The 19,117-nt window shown below is 38.3% G+C and overlaps 1 protein-coding gene across 1 annotated transcript in view; it reads right to left on the bottom strand.

Moving 5' to 3' along the window:
• The window catches only part of LOC124776626 (D-arabinitol dehydrogenase 1-like), a 67,298-nt gene that overhangs the window by 26,390 nt on the left and 21,791 nt on the right, over window positions 1-19,117 (bottom strand). The window contains exons 3-4 of the mRNA XM_047251714.1: window positions 12,407-12,573; window positions 3,202-3,399 (exon numbers count right to left, since the gene is read on the bottom strand). Of these exons, the coding sequence (XP_047107670.1) occupies window positions 3,202-3,399; window positions 12,407-12,573 (365 nt within the window). The remainder of the gene's footprint in view (window positions 1-3,201; window positions 3,400-12,406; window positions 12,574-19,117) is intronic.

The raw sequence follows: 19,117 nt of genomic DNA on the forward strand, positions 1-19,117 counted from the left end.
CGCTCCGTCCGTATTTATACGGGTACCCTTCCTTTTTCACGTGCTTCGTCTGGTTTGAATCGATTGCTTATTTTGCTTTGATCTGATAAGTGCCGTTTTCTTTGTTATGGGTGTTTACGTCACTCTAAGATGAAAATGCATTACTGTACTGTGTAATGCATTGTTTGTCACATTTTGATAGTGCGTGTTTACAGCCTGTCGCCGCTCGCGGCATGACTTGCTTTTGTGCGCGCTACCGCCGCTTACAATTAAAAATAGAAAAAGAGAGGAATCGTCTCATTAGCGAAACAATGGCAAGAGACTGCTATTTGTTGTTACTTACACTGCTGCTTTCTTTGATAATGATCAAAAAGAACCAAATGCGTATGATAGAACATGTTCTGAACGAGAGTTTTGCGAAAATTTTCCTCCGTTTGAAAATCTTTGCGGCCGCTTCTTTAGTACATCAAATTCTGCACAGAAATTAGTCATCTTACATTTAAAATCTAGTCAGTTGCCGTGCTTCATTTCTGACTATCACTATTAGGCATAGGAATAATACGAATATAAACATGACACGATACGCATATTCTTCCACGTTTGCTGATGTCTCACTTTAGTTTCGTAGTTTATTACGCAGACAGGATTTAAATGAGATAGCAGCAAACACGAAAGAATACATGGCAAAATGTTTATATTCATATTATTCTTATGGTGAAGAGAATACTGCATGTGATTCACATTTCATCAGGTTCCTATTAGCAACCATCTCTTCTCACAGGTAGGAAAAAACTCTGAACGTAGAGTTGGCCATATTGACAAACATCCCCAACAGTCTTGCCAGTCGGATTTTCATAGTACATTGAAATTCTGCTACATTCGAAGATGAACAATACGGAATTTGTATTTACTTCGTTGCATAATGTATGAAAATGCAGTGGTCGACACTCGGGGCGGAGAAAAAAAAAAAAGCTCGTCTTCTACCTTTTTTTTTTAAATTTATGTACTGATGCAGAGGTTTTGGCGCCAGTATTTATCTTTGTGCCCACAAAGCATGCTTGTGTAGCGCTACATATATTCGACGGCAGAAGTTAGTTGTGGCGGCACCTATCAACATTTTTCAGAACTTCCGCTTGCTTTGCACTTGATTCTAAGCCGCAGGCGGGTTTTTGGATTACAAAAACCGGAAAAAAAGTGCGGCTTAGATTCGAGTAAATACGGTACCTTAGGGGGAAAAGGCGCACACACACACACACACACACACACACACACACACACACACACACACACACACACACACACACAAGCGAAGTCTTTCCGCTCCCGGGGTTGGAATGACTCCTTACCCTCTCCCTTAAAACCCACTTCCTTTCGTCTTTCCCTCTCCTTCCCTCTTTCCTGAAGAGGCAACAGTTTGGTGCGAAAGCTTGAATTTTGTGTGTATGTATGTGTCTGTTTGTGTTTCTATCGACTTGCCAGCGCTTTCGTATGGTAAGTCACATCATCTTTGTTTTTAAATATATTTTTCCCGCGTGGAATGTTTCCCTCTATTATACTGAAAACACATAATCAGCTACATTCTCACAGACAAGTACTTAAGGAGAAGTACATGCTTAATTACAGATTATCCAAGGTAAGGTCTGCAAAATACTCTCTCAGTATGTTAGTTTCAAGGTTCTGGATATTGGATACTTCAATAAATTGTGACATGAATAAAATTGGTATGATAGTTCAGGCTTCTTGTCTGTTTCATAGCTTCATATGGATTCATGGTAATGTATCTAAGTCATCTGCGCACCACAAGGTAGAGCATGCTACTAAGAACTCACATCAAAAGTCTTAAAACCAACAGAGACCCAGAAACAATGCTATGCAATTGATTATTCTACTATATTGTTTCTTTCTTAGCATTGTCTTTTCGGAACAAAGTATCTGATATTACATTAGATTCAGCAAGTCTGTAGAAAGATTTGCACAAATCTTTTATAGAAAACCAGCTTATATAATTCTATTTATTTCTATACCTTCAGTCTCTTTCACAAAAAAATTAAATGGATTTCAGTTACTGTATCTGTTCATCATATTTCACTAGCAGCCCATGCCCACACTTTATACCGAGCATTTTCATTTTCATTGTTGTATTAGCACTGATGTGATCATAAATACAAGGATAATATTTCAATAGACCAACAAAAATGAATATTTAATTCAGGACTCTTTCTCATTTTTCTGGCTGCAGGGACTCACAAAACCAAAACACAAACATTTGTAAACTGTGCCAAAAGTTGGATCATGTTACATTCATCTGGCAGTGGTGTGGCATGCCATATGACTGAGTTATGTTGCATCAGTCTGTGGGATACTGTTCCATTAGACTGTGTATGTTCCTTGTGCAGTTGCAAGCTAGATGCATGCCTTGTGCCAAGCAATGCTACATGCCACACATTCCAGTGGGCACCCTGCCTTAAAATGAGGTCTTATAATTTATTATGTCCTATCATCAATTACACATGTAATAGGTGTACACACTATGACAGCCAACCACTTCATTGGCTGAGATTTGCGTAATGTGTACGGGTGGCAGATCAGAGCCAATGGTTGGCTGGCTTTGGTTGTGGTTCGGTCTGCTGATGGTAACATCAAAGCATTGGCAGTTGGCTGATATTAGGAACCCTCTCATAGTGCCGAGACCGGGCTGAATATTTATTGGTTCCATAGCAATTTGCTGTGTCTCTAGAAAGTTCTTTGTCCACCTTCTTCTTTTTCTGACAATCAGCTTCTCGCAATAAAATAAATGCTACACATGTGACAACTGCTAAATCCTCTTCCTCCCCCATAACTTCAGCTGGTGATATCATAATTAAAACATAACTTATAACAATAAGAAGACATTAGCAATGTTGGAAAATTATCAGAGCCAACTGTGATTTCACATGGCTGAATCCCTTTGCCCCAAGCCATTAGTTTGGTGAGGATGAGAAGCCAAACAAAATTGTATAAAAGTTGTTATTTGTGGCAATTAAAATGCTTCATATGTATTGCTTTCTTAATACATCATTAATATTGAAAAATGCAACTTTATCAATGCATAGAAACTTAGTTTTGACAGTCAGTGTTGCTGTACTTTTAATATGGCCATTGAAGATTTATAAAAGAAAGACACATTTGCACAAAATATCTACACGTATACATTGTTAGAACATCCACTGTCATAAGACTGACCTAATTTAGCAACTACATTTCTTCTGTGCTCTACCATCTCACTCACAGTCACATTTTGGTAACCTCTAGCATGTAGCATTGCTGTCCAGAGAGTTCCAATAATGCCTGCACCCATTACTAAAATGCGTGAAGCCACTCTGATAGGTTGTATGCGATCCCATCCATGGCAAATGCATGACAGTGGTTCCACCAGTGTACCTGAAAAGAAGAATCACTAAGTGATCACTCTGTTTGTAAAATCATTCATTCATTCATCCACACATCGTGTTCTGTAAACCCCACCAAGAAGCAGAGACTTCAGATGTATAGAATGAGTCAAGTTATACATTAACCAGCAGGAACAACCACTCCTAGCTGCTACTTTAAAGTCAGTTAACAACTAATTATGAATTATGAATAATCTACTAAAACTGAATTATAGTAATTACATCATGGTAAAATTAGGATCCATTCAGAACAAATATTAGAATTACACACTATTAAAATTCTTCAGGCCACGTATTCTATAAGCTATAGAGTGGGTAATGAGATAATCTTTTACTTTTTTTGAAGTGTTTTGAAATATTTTGAGGTTTTCTATTTCCTGCCTGATGTCCACTGGCACCCTTTTATGGGTATTATTGAAAGTGAAACTCTGTTCTGAACGCTAGAGGGAAATTGTTTCTACTTCTAGAATTATGATAGTGAACTGCTCAGTTCACACTAAATTCAAATTTGTTAATGACCATTAATACCATTAGAGTGTATAATTATGTAGTGGTAAGTGAGTGTAAGAATCCCTTGGTCCCTGAAGGGGCTTCTACAAATGTTCAGTTATCAACCTTAAACAATAGTTGTACTGCATACTTCTGCAATGCCCCTGAAAATAATACCATATGACAGAAGTAAGGGAAAGTCTGCAAAGTATACAGCACACTACAGAGAGTTCTAAGTGGAAAGCACAAAAAACTGAAGTTTTTGAGTAACTTGTACACACACTGACGACACATCATATTTTTATTTATCTTGATGCCCAAGAACTTCAGACATGGAACACATGGAGCATCTGCCCAATGAATTCTGCTCCTGGCAACTGTAAGTCAATTTTTTTGTCTGAATTTGCATAATGTTGGTGTTTTGTAACATTAAGGGTTAAGCTGTCAGCTGTGAACCAGTTGAAAGCCTGTTCCATTATTGCCCCGGCTGTGTATGGTATAGATATATTTGGGCTCCTTGTCAATATACTTGTGTCATCAGCAAACATTGAGTTTTTGAAGAGTCCTCCAACATCCCAGCTAAATTTTAAGTGTAGACCAAAAACAGGAATGGATCAACACCAAACCTTGTGGCACAACATCTTTAATGTTTATGCACTCTGAATATAATCTTAACCCAGTTTATCATTTGCTAATGTGGCCCTCTGTTTTCTATTGACTCCATCTCCATCCATGTAAGAGAAAGGCCTTAATGCCATACCATTTTAGTTTCCCTGATAGATTTTTGTGACATACACAATCAAAGGCCTTTGCAAGATCACAGAAAACACCAGAAGGGTAGATTTTATTGTTTAGTTCTACTAGAATTGGATTTGTGAAGTCATATGTTGCCTTTTCAGAAGATAAACCTTTAGGGAAGCCAAACTGAGTTATTTTTAAGTAGTTATTCTCAGAAATATGGTTCAGTATTCTGTTCCTCAAAATGTTTGAGAACATGGGGAGGAGCTCTAGGCATGGGGAAACTAATAAAACAATCACACTTAGACTGATTAATGCACCAGACCAGTGGTATTAGCCCAGGTAACTTACCTCCAAGCACACTGTGTGTTAAGCAGTATAACCAGATAACAAGCCATTATCAATGTCTTCAACAAACTGTTCTGTATATTCTCTTCCCTATTTGCCACTACAATTCTCCCCCACCCTCCCCTATTAATTTTTCTGGTGCAGAGATAACTATTACCTGATGCTTTCTGTGGGTCACATTTAGTTGGTTCTTCCCATGCAGAATTCCCGCAGTATACTCTTTATAGTTACTTTCATAAAGTACGCTGTCTGCCTACTTTATTTTTGAAACCAGTCTGGAGAATTGTACTTTAAATGATCCCAGGTCACTGTTCTCTTGCTTTCTCACCAGCTGCGTTTCCCCTCTGTGCACAAGTGTTCTGTGCTCCAGAAATTATCAGTGATTGCTACTAACCTGTAAGTTCCAGGTGATTCCTCGTGAGCACGTCAGTTTTCTGTGGGATATGAAGATCCATAATAGTGCTCACTGAGACAAAGGAGAAGAAAAAGTGGAAGAAAATGATTTTTAACTACTGTGAGTAATTTAGTTCCTCTATATAAAAGGGCATAATCTGGCTACAATTCACCATGAGCTGTGTGACAGACGATAGTGTTTAACATGCTACAATGTGAAGAATCAAATAAATACTGAAGCCACAGAAGTAATAGAAATTTTCTAAAAAATTAAGTTCATCCACAAAACAAAGAGTATTCCAAAACACATTGTGAAGGAAGAACCACACTACCAACTGTATAGGTGGACAAGGTGAAAAGTTCTCTGTCTGTCACAGAGATGACTTTTATATCAATGAAATTTTGTTTCTTTTATGTTGGTTCATGTTTTGTGTTAACATATGACAAGCCATAAATTGATCTACACAATAGTCTGTTTTATATATTCTTTGGGCTAGTGATGTTAAGTGGGTTTAAATCCAGAGAATAAATTGAAATACTGTGTTATCTTAAAATTGTTTGTTTTGGATGATTTATGGTGAAAGTAAGTTCATGCAAAGTTGATAATTATAATGAGATTACTTCTTCATTTTCAATTACGAAGAAATGTGCTGTTGAATTAAAATATAGCTGTACTTTTTGTGAAGATTTATCCATGTTAAACATATCCAAAAACTTAAGCCACACAGGAAATGAAGAAAGTGTGAAGTGTGGAACTCTATTATTGGTGAGTAAAAGTACATGAAATACGTAAGAATACAGGTACACTATGTGATCAAAAGTATCCGGACACCCCCAAAAACATATGATTTTCATATTAAGTGCATTGTGCTGCCACCTACTGCCAGGTACTCCATTTCACCAACTCAGTAGTCATTAGACATCATGAGATAGCAGAATGAGGCGCTCCGCAGAACTAGTGGAACTCACGGACTTTTGAACGTGGTCATGTGATTGGGTGTCACTTGTGTCATACGTCTGTATGCAAGGTTACCACACTCCTAAACATCCCTAGGTCCTCTGTTTCTGATGTGATAGTGAAGTGGAAATGTGAAGGGACACACACAGCACAAAGGCATACAAGCTGACCTCATCTTTTGACTGACAGAGACCGCTGACAGTTGAAGAGGGTCGTAATGTGTAGTAGGGAGACATCTATCCAAGCCATCACACAGGAATTCCAAACTGCATCACGATCCACTGTAAGTACTATGACAGTTAGGCAGGAGGTGTAAGGAGCATAAACATTGGATGATTGAACAGTGGAAAAACGTTGTGTGGAGTGATGAATTACGATACAAAATGTGGAGATATGCTGGCAGGGTGTGGGTATGGCAAATACCTGGTGAACGTCATCTGCCAACGTGTGGAGCACCAACTGTAAAATTTGGAGACGGTGGTGTCATGGTGTGGTCGTGTTTTTTCATTAAGGGGGCTTGCATTCGCTGTTTTTTGGTGTGGCACTATCACAGCACAGGCCTACATTGCTTCTCGCTGTTGAAGAGCAATTCATGGATGATGATTGCATCTTTCAACATGATCGAGATCCTGTTCATAGTGCACAACCTGTGGTGGTGTGGTTACATGACAATACATCCCTGTAACAGACTGGCCTGCAAAGAGTCCTCACCTGAATCCTATAGGACAACTTTGGGATGTTTTGGAATGCTGACTTCATGCCAGGCCTCACTGACCAACATTGATACCTCTCCTCAGGGCAGCACTCTGTGAAGAATGGGCTGCCATTCCCCAAGAAACCTTCCATCACCTGATTGCATGTATGTCTGCGAGAGTGGAAGTGTCATCAAGGCTAAGGGTGGACCAACACCATACTGAATTCCAACATTACTGGTGGAGGGCACCACGAACTTTTAAGTCATTTTCAGCCATGTGTCCAGATACATTTGATCACATGGTGTATGTAAGAAGGAAGAGTATAGTACATTTCACATAGAGATTTAATCATGGGAAAACTTTGAGCAACATGAGGCTTGGTGCCTTATATCACTCCTGTCTAGAGCCTGTGTATCGGGAGATTGACTTATGCGTCCACAGTAACAGATGGTCTGGAGTGGGTTCAGTCGAGCATGTAGTTCTAATTTTCATCTGCTACAGGACAGTACGGCTAGCGTTTACAAGCCAGGAAGTAGTAATTTGAACCCCCTAGCAAAATCCTTTGTACATATTAGAAATAAACAGACAGGGATTATAAGTGGGGAGCAGAAGAAGGTAGTAACAACAGACTAAACGAGCTACATAAAAATCTGTCATTTAACGGAGGTTTAGGGGATTTTTTGGACAGACATAAACAAAATACGCATTGTATTGCAAATGAAATGGGTGATGTATTAGCGGAAAATGTGACAGAACCTGATTGCCAGGAAGTCTTCAGCAACCAAGTTGACGTTGAGTCATGTTCTGGGTAAGGGGAAAGAACAGAAGCTGCAGAATTATGGGAAGTTAGTGATGTCAGTGTAGAAGAAATACTAGCATTTATAAATGATGACATTTGAGAGGCTATAAGGGAGAGGCAGGAAAATGATGACCAAACTGGTGGGTCAATCAATTAATTGTGGAAAAAAAGGAAGAGAGAGAGAAAAGGTAGAATGGCGAGGGGGGGGGGGGGGAGAAGACTTTTCATTAGTGGACAGAATAGTTAGTATGGGGAAGAAAAGTAATGAGGCTAATTCTGCAAAAATCTGTGTAATTTCTGGAATTTCTGGAAACAGGGAAGGTTTCCATAGAAGGGAAGTTGTGAACGAGTTTTTGGAGGAGGGTTCTGACACTAGCAATGAAAGAAGAATGTAACATTTAGAGAGCTACAATGAGTATGGGAATGGTGTGAGGGTGGACCCTGAGGAAATCAAGGTGGTGCAAGAAAAAATTGAACGAAAAGTAAAAGAGGTGCCAGACTTAGAGGAGCATCAAAGGGAAAAGTCAAAAAAGATTACTGCAGAAACGAAAAGGTTTACAGACGAATGTATGGGTCCATTTAGGAATACTGAAAAACCACACCCAAATGCATACAGATTAGTATACTGAAAATCAGGGAAACCATTGGTCTTAAGAAATGCTATTGATGTGAAAAGATACTTTAGTCCAAAGTCAGCTGTGAGCTAAGCTTAGAGGCCTCAGGGGCATTCCAACCTTTGCAATGCTAGGTGCTTGACAAAAACCAGGTGCTCGAGTTATTGACAATGTTACTTCAATTTCATTTTGTATTTTCAATCTTCCTTGTCTGTCATTCTGAGCTGAATCTATCATCTTTAATTTTCTTGTCTATCAGTGAAGGTAAAGTATTTGAGAGCCTCAGAGGGCTTTGTGGTGTCTTATGACGAAATAGGTTTTACAGTGAGAGAAATGGGGGTCAAATTGTATTGAAGTGAAGTGATGACATAAGTATGTTGATGTAGGAAAATAATTAAGGTACAAAGGTGATGACGTAAAGGGCACGTAGAAAAAGGATGCATTATCCTGCTGAAAGCTGACAGTAAGGACTGACTTTAGTGCTATGAGAAGTTATTCCATGGTATGGAAGTCTACAAAGCATTAACGTATCAGTTAAAATAATGACAGATAGGAAGGAACATCCTACTGGAATATGAAAAAATAAATTGGAAGGCGAGTGAAATATAGGGAAATGAAAGTAACCGGATGTGACAAGTGCAGTTAATAAAGGAGATTTTGTTGATGAACACTAAAGTGTAGTGGTCAGGAAAATTCATTTTGTAATGATGAAAAGGGATATGCAGTGGCCACATAGTTAAAGGAAGTTTAATAAATATGATGAAAAATATACCTTGATAGAACTGTAGAACATTTATTATGAAAGGAATATGAATGAATGTGGAGATTATATATATATTGTAAATAAAAAATTTTGATTTCTGTTCAATAGTGGTAAAAAATATGAAAAAGAAGGAGTGCAAAGAGAGACTGCATAAAAGTGGTAACTATGTATTATAAAATGTCTGTAAATAATTGCTTTGTGTGAAATGTGTTCTTCACAATTAAATATTCTCAATTTGAGATAAAGTAAAGAAAAATTTAAGTTTTGCTTTCGATATCAACTAGTTTCTTTAAAAAAACTCATCAACTCTTCTAAAGGAAATAAATTCTTAAAAAAAAATTCTAGTACATTTGATCTTCCTAATTAAAGTAAAATAAGGAAGCAACACTCTTGACTTGCTTTCAAGTCAAACAAAATATAAAATTTGTAAATAATTTCTTGTAATAATAAGTGATTGTGTATTAGGATGTATGTAAAGAAAGTAATCTTACACTGAAGTATGATTTCAGGGACAACACTGCATGTATTAAATAGAAGTACACAAATCACATTGCCTTTAAATAAAAAAGTGAACAAGTAGTTAATTTCAAAAGACTTTCATGAAATATGAATTTAAAAATGTTGAAAAAATATTGAAAATTGAATTTTTTTTTAAATTTGCATCAATTTTGTCAAGTAAGAGATGATTTTTTGTAAAGACATTAAAGATTAGGACAGGTTAGTTGCAGACTGCTAAGTCTGGAATAAGAAATTTGTAATATTAGTTTATAAGAATGAGAATTTTTTGAAAGATTTAAAATTTGAAGCCAGGATTGATAATTTGTATAACTCTAAATGTTTGGAAAAAAACTTTATAATCATAGGGGGTGTGAGGTGTGGCACCTTATATCGCTCCTGTCTAGAGCCAGTGTATCGGGAGAATGACTCATGCATGCACAATGATAGATGGTCTGAAGCGGGTTCAGTCAAGTACATAGTTCTAATTTTCATCTGCTGGAGGGCTGTAGTCTACAGAGACATTCAAGAAACAGCTCAAGAGAGTGTTTTTGTGAATTGTTCTGTTTATTTCTTGAAGGCTTTTTGTTTATTTGTGTTTTTACAGTTTTTTATATGTGTGAATGTGATCTAAAGTAAATATGTGGATTGTTGTTCTACTGATGAACGCTATACGAACTAGTGTGAGAAAGTTTTGAGACAGTGTGAATGCAGATGATGGGGAATTTTGTATAATAATATGTTAAGTAAGTTTATGGTAAAAGGAAAGCTAATTTGAGTGCAAATGAAAATAGTTAGTAATGTAAAGTATAAACAAAATATAAGAATGTTAAATTTTATTTCAGGAAAAGTATAGTTCGAAAGTGTGTTATTTGTTGACTGGTTAGTCATGAAAAGCATGGACGAACTTGGGAGAATAATGTTTCTCGATTGGCCTTAAAGAAGACTGACCAATCAGAATGGAGTATTCTTCGTGTGTCTTTTCTCTTGGAGATATAGAGTGAAATGGGCGTAGCCCAGCCTTTCAATGGTACAGTTATGTGTAATATGAGCTCTGGAGGAAATTATAATTTGCTGGTTTTAGTTGTATTACATGTTTCAAAAGTGTTTTAAAGTGAAAGCATATTTATTTCTGTGTGTTTTTTTTAGGAAGCACAAATTTTTTAAGTAATTTTGTGTATGAGAAAAGACAGTTATTCCGTATGGCATATTGAGACTAAAAACTTGAGGGCATTAGACACCAATAAACTTAATAGTATGGTAAGCATTTTCATTTAAGAATAATCCGTGCTCAGTAGCTGTTCAGATTTTGAGAAATACATTACCATAAACTTGCTGATGTGAATGGAAGGGTTTGTGCATGACTGTATTAAGATTAACACGGGCTTGGCAGTAAATGTACAAATTATCAAGCTTCAGAACATACCGATGTTTTGCCAGTATTTCCATCTTTCATTCAAAATTAAGACCTTTCCCTGATTCATGAATTAGTTAAGTTGTATGCAGCCTGGTGCGAGTTGCAGTATGGTAAGTTTCTGTTCCTACTGGCGATCTGCTGCAACAAGTTCACAGGTAGGTGCAGGAATGGATTAAAGTAACTGCGCCATCACAAACAGTGGTACCACATTTGTTGAATGCTGACCAAAGGCAAACTCAAAAATGAATTTCTATGTAATTGTCTGACTATTTCAAAGAGAATACAGTTGATTTTATGTTTTTAACTTTTTACTTTGAACAAGACATAGTACCTCAACTTCATGCCATAAACAAAACAACAGTCAAAGCAGTGGCTGAAAGTTGGTGGCCTATTCAGAAAAAGATGTAGTCGATTTAATTTGCCAGAAAGGTTATGTTCAGTGTTTTCTGGCATACAAAATTGTATTTTTTCTATATATTACCTTGCAAATTGTAAAAAAAAGAAATTATTGTTTACTGTGCATGGCCTCTGCACGTCCAGAAGGACAAACTAGCTATGACTTATCTACAGTGCAAATGATAAAAGAAAATTGTCTTTTATTAGGTCAATGAAACAAATGGTCAATGAAGCACCAGTTGTTGGAACACCAACCTATTTACTAGACTTGAAACCATCTAACTTCCATTTGTTCCCATATTTAAATAAATCTGTCACTGGAAAACTTTCAGACATCAGTGTAGAAGGTATGGCAACCTTAGTGAATACTTTATGGATTTTTCAGACTCTCTTCAGGAATGGAATATTTTCACTGGTAAAATGTTAGACAAATTGCTTGAAATGAAAAGGATTGACAGTGAAAAACAAGTATGCTATTGTACTAAGAAATAGTTGTTCACTAGAAGGTTAAGAGATATTCACCTTGCCCTCATACGTAAAGTCAAAATAAATTTATAATGTAGCCTACATATTCATGTACCGAGAAGCAGTAACAAAAAAAAGCATGAAAAAGAGACGAAGAAATGGATACAATGTTTTGACAAACAGTGAATATGGAGAGAAAGAAGAAATGCATTCAGTGTCAGTTTTAATTTTACTATTGCTGAAGTTATTTTTATTTTGTTAGATATTTTATATTAAGAGCCAACTGCATTTTCTGTAATATATTATTGATTAAATTTGTACTTTAACTGTCAAGTTGGAAAATCATACAAAGAAAAATCTTTTACTAAAGTGAGGCATTTCAAAGAATAGTCGAATAGAATGTTCACGAAATGAAGTACCAAAATTTACCTTGCTGTAGACTTATGTCATCAGTTAATTTATGAACTTGTACAGCAGGTATCACACAGTAATTTGCCCAACCACCATCACGAAAGCATCCCACTCCTGAATATTTCTTTGGAAGTACACAGTGAGTATAGTCTCCAACAGAACAGAACTGACAAGCACCACAGCCTCTGGAATTATAAATGAAAAAGAATGAGATTATAATCCTAAATATTAATTATGATTACAAAGGTGTTGATATCTTTCCATTATTATCTTCTTATTGCTGACATTTAACATCACACATGCCTCTCTGGGGACTGTCCTATTAACTACATTGTACATTCATTTTACAAATGAGGATTATTACAAAAATTACTCCAAAATGTGAGCAGGAGTTTAAGTTTAAAGATAAAATCAAACTGGTTGTTTAAATTTGGTTAACCAGTAGTACGATATATAGTCATAGAGTGTTAATTATCACCTTGGAAAAAAATAATAAATGCTTTCTTTGTTTGCAGATACATGCTAGTGATCCTGTACACACTGAAATCCCTACAGCACAGTATAACATGCCACAGCAGGAGCCAAAATGAAATGACACAGTTAACTGATAAATTGGAGATAAGCTCCACCATTTTGTTATGGCTTCTATGGCAGTGTGCTTCATTACTGCAAATAGGGATTTCAATGAAAACAGGTACCTGAAAACAAAAAATTATGTAACTCCTTTTTTTAAAATTTTAGTTGATAATCAATCCTCCATGACTATTGCTCATAAAAATAAAATTATTAACACCAATATCTAGTAAAACTTTTCACAAATAATATAAAACTGGTATTTGTTATCCATGGCTCCCCTCAATTCCTACAGATAGATACTAGATAATTCACTCGACGGGATAATAGTTGATCCACCCTGTCCCTTTCCTGTCAAACCTGTATTGTTCGCAATACACTCATGGAGCATTATATGCCAATGATAACACTAAAGGTAAGAATGAAGAGAATAAGAAGAAACAGACAAAAATGAAGTAGAATAAGGAGGATAACAGAGTTACTAATATCTTAAGGAGGCAAAATAAAAATAAAATGCTCTTATTTATTGTAAGTGGGATTGCATGAAAATCATATATATAGCATATTATTTCCTCTAATTTTAATTTGTAGAAATATCAGCTATCTGAGAAAATTAATTTGAATTAGTTTCTACCAAGTTATTACAATGAGAGTACATATGTAACATAATGATTCACAGTTAAAAATCAGAAACAAAAACCAAACAGTTTACTAGGGCAGAAAACTAACAAAAAACTGTTAATAAGGAAGAAAGCACTCTGAAAAGCACAATAAAAAATTAATTATTGAATTACCAAAACATAAAAGAAACTTGAGCTACAAATAAGGAACATTCATGTCACATCTACATGTAAAGTAATATTCTACAAATATACTCTGAAGAGCACATTCAAACATATTTTACCTGACCTATATTATATTTGTTTTTCACTAATGAACTAAGTTTAAGAGGAACGGCCTTTCATACACCTGCATATGTATTATAATTATTATGTCATCTGTTTGATCTTGTTTTCATTGCATCTCCATTATCTGAAACTTCCTGGCAGATTAAAATTGTGTGCCAGACTGAGACTCGGTGTCAGAACCTTTGGCTTCCATGGGCAAGCACTCTACCGACAACTTCCCATGCACGACTCATGACCTATCCTACTTTCATTCTTTTGTAAACTAACTTGGCCTACAATAATCTTTCACTAAACTGTCTGTGTCACAACCTATCTTTCTCTATTCCATTATAAACAGCAGAAGTATCCTTATTGAGAACTATGTGTGTCATTACTCTAGTATTACATAAAATTACTAAAATTTACTTTGTGTTATCTTAAACTTTCCCAGCAAATTAGCTAATTGTGTTGCTTACAGGTTCCAGCCAAGTGAAGTTGTGCAACAAGTAGAACATTATGAAGAGGATAAGACAATGGTATATTTTCCATACACCAGCAAAGTACTGAACAAATTGGGCAGAATTTTCACTTGGTATCACATTAAATGCCTTTTCTGTCTACCTCTGAAAATGCATGCATTATTAGATATGGCAAAAGATGACTTAAGACACCATAAGCCTAGTGTCTACCATGCTGCATGTAACTGTAGTAAAACATACATTGGGCAGACTGTATGGGCAGATGAAGAAAGGTGCCATAAGCACAGGAGACACACCTATCTCAACCAAACCACAAAATCTGCAGTTGCAAACCATTGCACTGCTACAAGGCACACCATGGAATATAAACAAACAGGGCTAGGGCTAGGGCTGATGCCCAATTTGGTAAGCAGAACCTCCTTCCAGCAGTGAGACTGACGTGAAGTCCATCATGCCTGTGTGGTCGATTTGAGTGACTGCAATTTGTTTTCTGTCATTTGCAACCATTCAGTCTCCCACTGATGCATGATGCATCTGCCAGAAAATGAGATGACGGCATGCAACGGGTTGGGATATTGATGGACAGCACCACCCTGACGTGCTTCACCGGCAGCTTTATCAGCCACATCATTATTCTGTATCCCGATGTTGCCAGGTACACAGCAAAAGATCACCTCCTTGCCACAATGTTGGAGCCACTGTAAGGAGTCATGAACGAGCTGAATCAGCTGGTTTACTGGATACATTTGGTGAAGTGCTTGTAGTGCACTAAGCGAGTCATGACAGACAAGAAACCTTGTACGGTGATATCTTTGAATCCTCTCCAGTGCCATCAGAATGCTATATAATTATGCATCTCCAAGAGAGAGAGGGGTGAGAGGAGTATGCCTTCCTCATGATCCAGGTGGTGAAGTCAAGGCCCCCATTCTCTGAAACACACAACATTCCACCGCTGCACTGCAGTGGTCACTGAAGCATGCCCAGAGCTTACTTCAGTGACCACTGCAGTGCAGAGCTTACGGTAACAGAGGACTGGTTGCACTTACCAGGCCCAGTTCAGGAAGCAGGGGTTGCCAAGCCCATACCCAGGAACCAAATGCTGAACCCCTGGGGGCTGGCCTGATCTGTAGAGATAGTGGCTCCATTCTCAGTTAAGTGTGAGGCATAGCACTCAGCCATCTGAAGCCACAACATTGGCCAAGAGCAACTTCTGCATGTAACGGGGTTGGCAGAAGCACTGAGGGACTGCAGCACTTCACACCCAGCATTAAATGACTGTACCCCCCCACTGCTCCAGCTGACTTGGCAAGCAGCCAAGTAGTGAGAAAAGGGTGAGGAGTGATAAGAGCATAAAGGAGGCACATTGTAGCAAAGATGCTCATTTTACATGTATCACCTAAAGATGATGGTCAAGTACGCTTTCAAAATACCATGTTTCATAAATGACTGCACATGGTTGGAAAGCTAAGAGCAATACTCTTGAGGCAATAGTCTAGGATGTTTCCCACAGGTGTTTTGCAACCAATCTTCTTTGTAGACTGACTACATTTTCCCAGTATTCTATTGCTGAACTGAAGTTTTACTACTTGCTTTACCTATAATTGAGCCTATATGATCACTCAATTCAATATCCCAGAAAACTGTTAAACCAAGTATTTGTGTGACTTGACTGCTTTCAGTTATGACTCACTGTTGCTGCAGACATATGAGCTGAATCAGCTGGTTTACTGGATACATTTGGTGAAGTGCTTGTAGTGCACTAAGCGAGTCATGACAGACAAGAAACCTTGTACGGTGATATCTTTGAATCCTCTCCAGTGCCATCAGAATGCTATATAATTATGCATCTCCAAGAGAGAGAGGGGTGAGAGGAGTATGCCTTCCTCATGATCCAGGTGGTGATGTAAAAAAAATTTAAATTTATGGACACTTGAACCAAGTTGCCGATGTTTGCACCACCTTGAAATTTTATTACGATCTGACTGAATATTTGTGCAGCATTTTACAAACAGCACTTTATTATAGATAACTGCATAATCTGCAGGAAGTCTGAGGTTATAATATTGTGTCCAAGGTCATGAATAGCAGGGTCCTAACACACTTCCCTGGAGCATGCCTGAAGCTACCTCTACATCTGGCAAGGGTTCTTCATCCAAGACACACTCTTTCCTACCTGCAAATTTCATTTGAGACTTCACACAATCATTCTTTCATAGCTGTTGGTCTGGTACCAAATCAAATGCTTTTTGGAAGTCACAAAATATTGCATCTACCTGACTGTCTCAATCCATGGGTTTCAGAGCTGAGCTCAGTTTCACATGACTGATATTTTCAGAATTCATGCTCATTGGCATGGAGCAGATCATTCTCTTTAAGATACGTTATTATGCTTGAGCTCAGAATATGTTTTATATGTCTGCAAAAGATGTCAAAGATATTGTATGATAGTTTCAGGGATCTCCTCATCTATCTTTTTCATTGATGGGTGTAACCTGTGCTTACTTCAATATTTTTGTTTGAGGTACCTATGGTACATTAAGATGAAGCAACAGCATTATGGGGGAAGGAGTGGGCTAGAGTAGGAAGGGAGAGGGAGAGGGAGAGGGAGAGCAGGGTAGGGGTGGGGGTGGTAATGTGCTGCTTGTGGGAGCATACAGGGATGAGGTGGAGAGAGGGTAGGGCAGCTAGGTGCAGCCAGGAAGTTGGACGGAGGTCAGGAGGAGAGGGAGGGGGCTTACCAGAAAAGGAAAGATGTAAAAACACTGCGGGTTCATTGGTGGGATAGAGGGCAGTGTAGTTTTGCAATGGAAACAGGGAAATGGCTAGATGGGTAAGGAAAATCACTAACAAAGGCTGAGGACAAGAGATATGGGAACATAGGATATATTGCAGGGAGAGCTCCAACTTGCGCAGTTCAGAAAAGCTGGTGTTGGTGGGAAGGATGCAGATGGCACAGGCTGTGAAGCAGTCACTGAAATGAAGAATGTCATGTTGGGTAGCATGCTCAGCAATGGGTTGGTCCAACTGTTTCTTGGCCACAGTTTGTTGGTTTTTATTCATGCAGACAGACTACTTGTTGGCTGACATGCACACATAAAATGAAGCACAGTGATTACAGCTTATAGATCACATAACTGGTTTCACAAGTAGCCTCACCTTTGATGCTTGTGACTGGATTGGAGTAGGTAGTGGTGGGAGGATGTATGGGACAAGTCTTGTATCTATGTCTATTACAGGGATACGAGCCATGAGGCAAGGGGTTCTGTAGGGATGGACAAGGACATTGCATAGGTTTGGGGGGAGGAAGGATAGTGGGAAGGATATTCCTCAATTCAGGGCATGGTGGAATGGCGAGAGGTAGTCAAAACCCTGGCAGAGAATGTGATTTCAGCTACTACAGTCCTATGTGATACAAGTCAAAAGAGGATTGTTCCTCTGTGGCATGACAGTGAGACTTTGGGAGGTGGTGGGTGATAGGAGAGATAAGGCATGGGAGATCTGTGTTTACACAAGTTTGGGAGGGTAATTTCGGTCTGTGACAGCCTCAGTGAGTATATTTCGAGAGGGACCACTCATCACTACAGATGCGACTGCCATAGGTTACTAGGCTATATGGAAGGGATTTCTTGATATGGAATAGGTGGCAGCTGTTGAAGTGGAGGTATTGCTGGTGGTTGGTACATTTCTTATGAATGGAGGTACTGATTTAGGCATCTTTGAGGTGGATGTCAACATCGAGGAAGGTGGCTTGTTAGATTGAGTAGGACCAGGTGAAGCAAATGGGGGAGAAGGTGTGGAGGTTCCAGAGGAATGTGGGTAGGATGTCCTCATCCTCAATCCAGATTATGAAGATGTCATCAATGAATCTGAACCAATTGAGGGGTTTGGGATTCTGGGTGTTTAGGAAGGATTCCTCTAGATGACCTATAAATAGATTGGTATAGGGTGCTGCCATGCAGATGTCCATAACTCTACCCCAAATATGTTTGTAGGTAATACCTTCAAAGCAGAAATGGTTGTGGGTGAGGATACAGTTGGTTGTAGTGACTAGGAAGGAGGTTGTAAGTTCGGAATCCATTGGTTTAGGGAAGGTAGTGTTCTATAGTGGTAAAGCCATGGGCATTATGGATGTTTGTGTAAGGGAGGTGGCACCAATAGCTGTGAGCAATGCACCAGGTGGTAAAGGACAAAAACTGTGGAGGGTCGGTGAAGGAAGTGGTTGGTATCTTTAACATAAGAGGGTAGGTTGTGGGTAATAGGCTGAAAGTGTTGGTCTACAAGAGCAGAGATTCTCTCAGTGGGGATGCAGAAACCAGCCACAAGAGGCATCCTGGGTGATTGGGTTTATGGACTTCAGGAAGCATGTAGAAGGTAGGAGTGCAGGGAATGATAATGGTGAGGAGAGAGATGGACTCTGGGGAGATGTTCTGGGATGGGCCTAAGGATTTGAGGAGAGACTGAAGATCCTGCTGGATTTCAGGAATGAGACACTGTGGCAGGGTTTGTAGGTGGATGAATCTTACAGCTCGCTGAGTCCTTCAGCCGGGTAATCTCTGCAGTTCAAAGCAACAGTGGTGGAGCCTCTGTCAGCACATAGGATTATACGGTCAGCATCAGTTTATAGGTGGTGGATTGCAGTTCTTTCTTTAGATGTATGGTTAGTTTGTGTGCATAAAAATACATACATTTATGTATTTTATTTACCACCATGGATCCTTGCTCCTTCCATCTGTGTCAATACAATAAAGTTTCATTATACCTAGCCAGAATCCAGTCCCACATACTGTTCC

The sequence above is a fragment of the Schistocerca piceifrons genome, chromosome 2 (genome assembly GCF_021461385.2).
Source record: "Schistocerca piceifrons isolate TAMUIC-IGC-003096 chromosome 2, iqSchPice1.1, whole genome shotgun sequence".
Classification (NCBI taxonomy): domain Eukaryota; kingdom Metazoa; phylum Arthropoda; class Insecta; order Orthoptera; family Acrididae; genus Schistocerca; species Schistocerca piceifrons.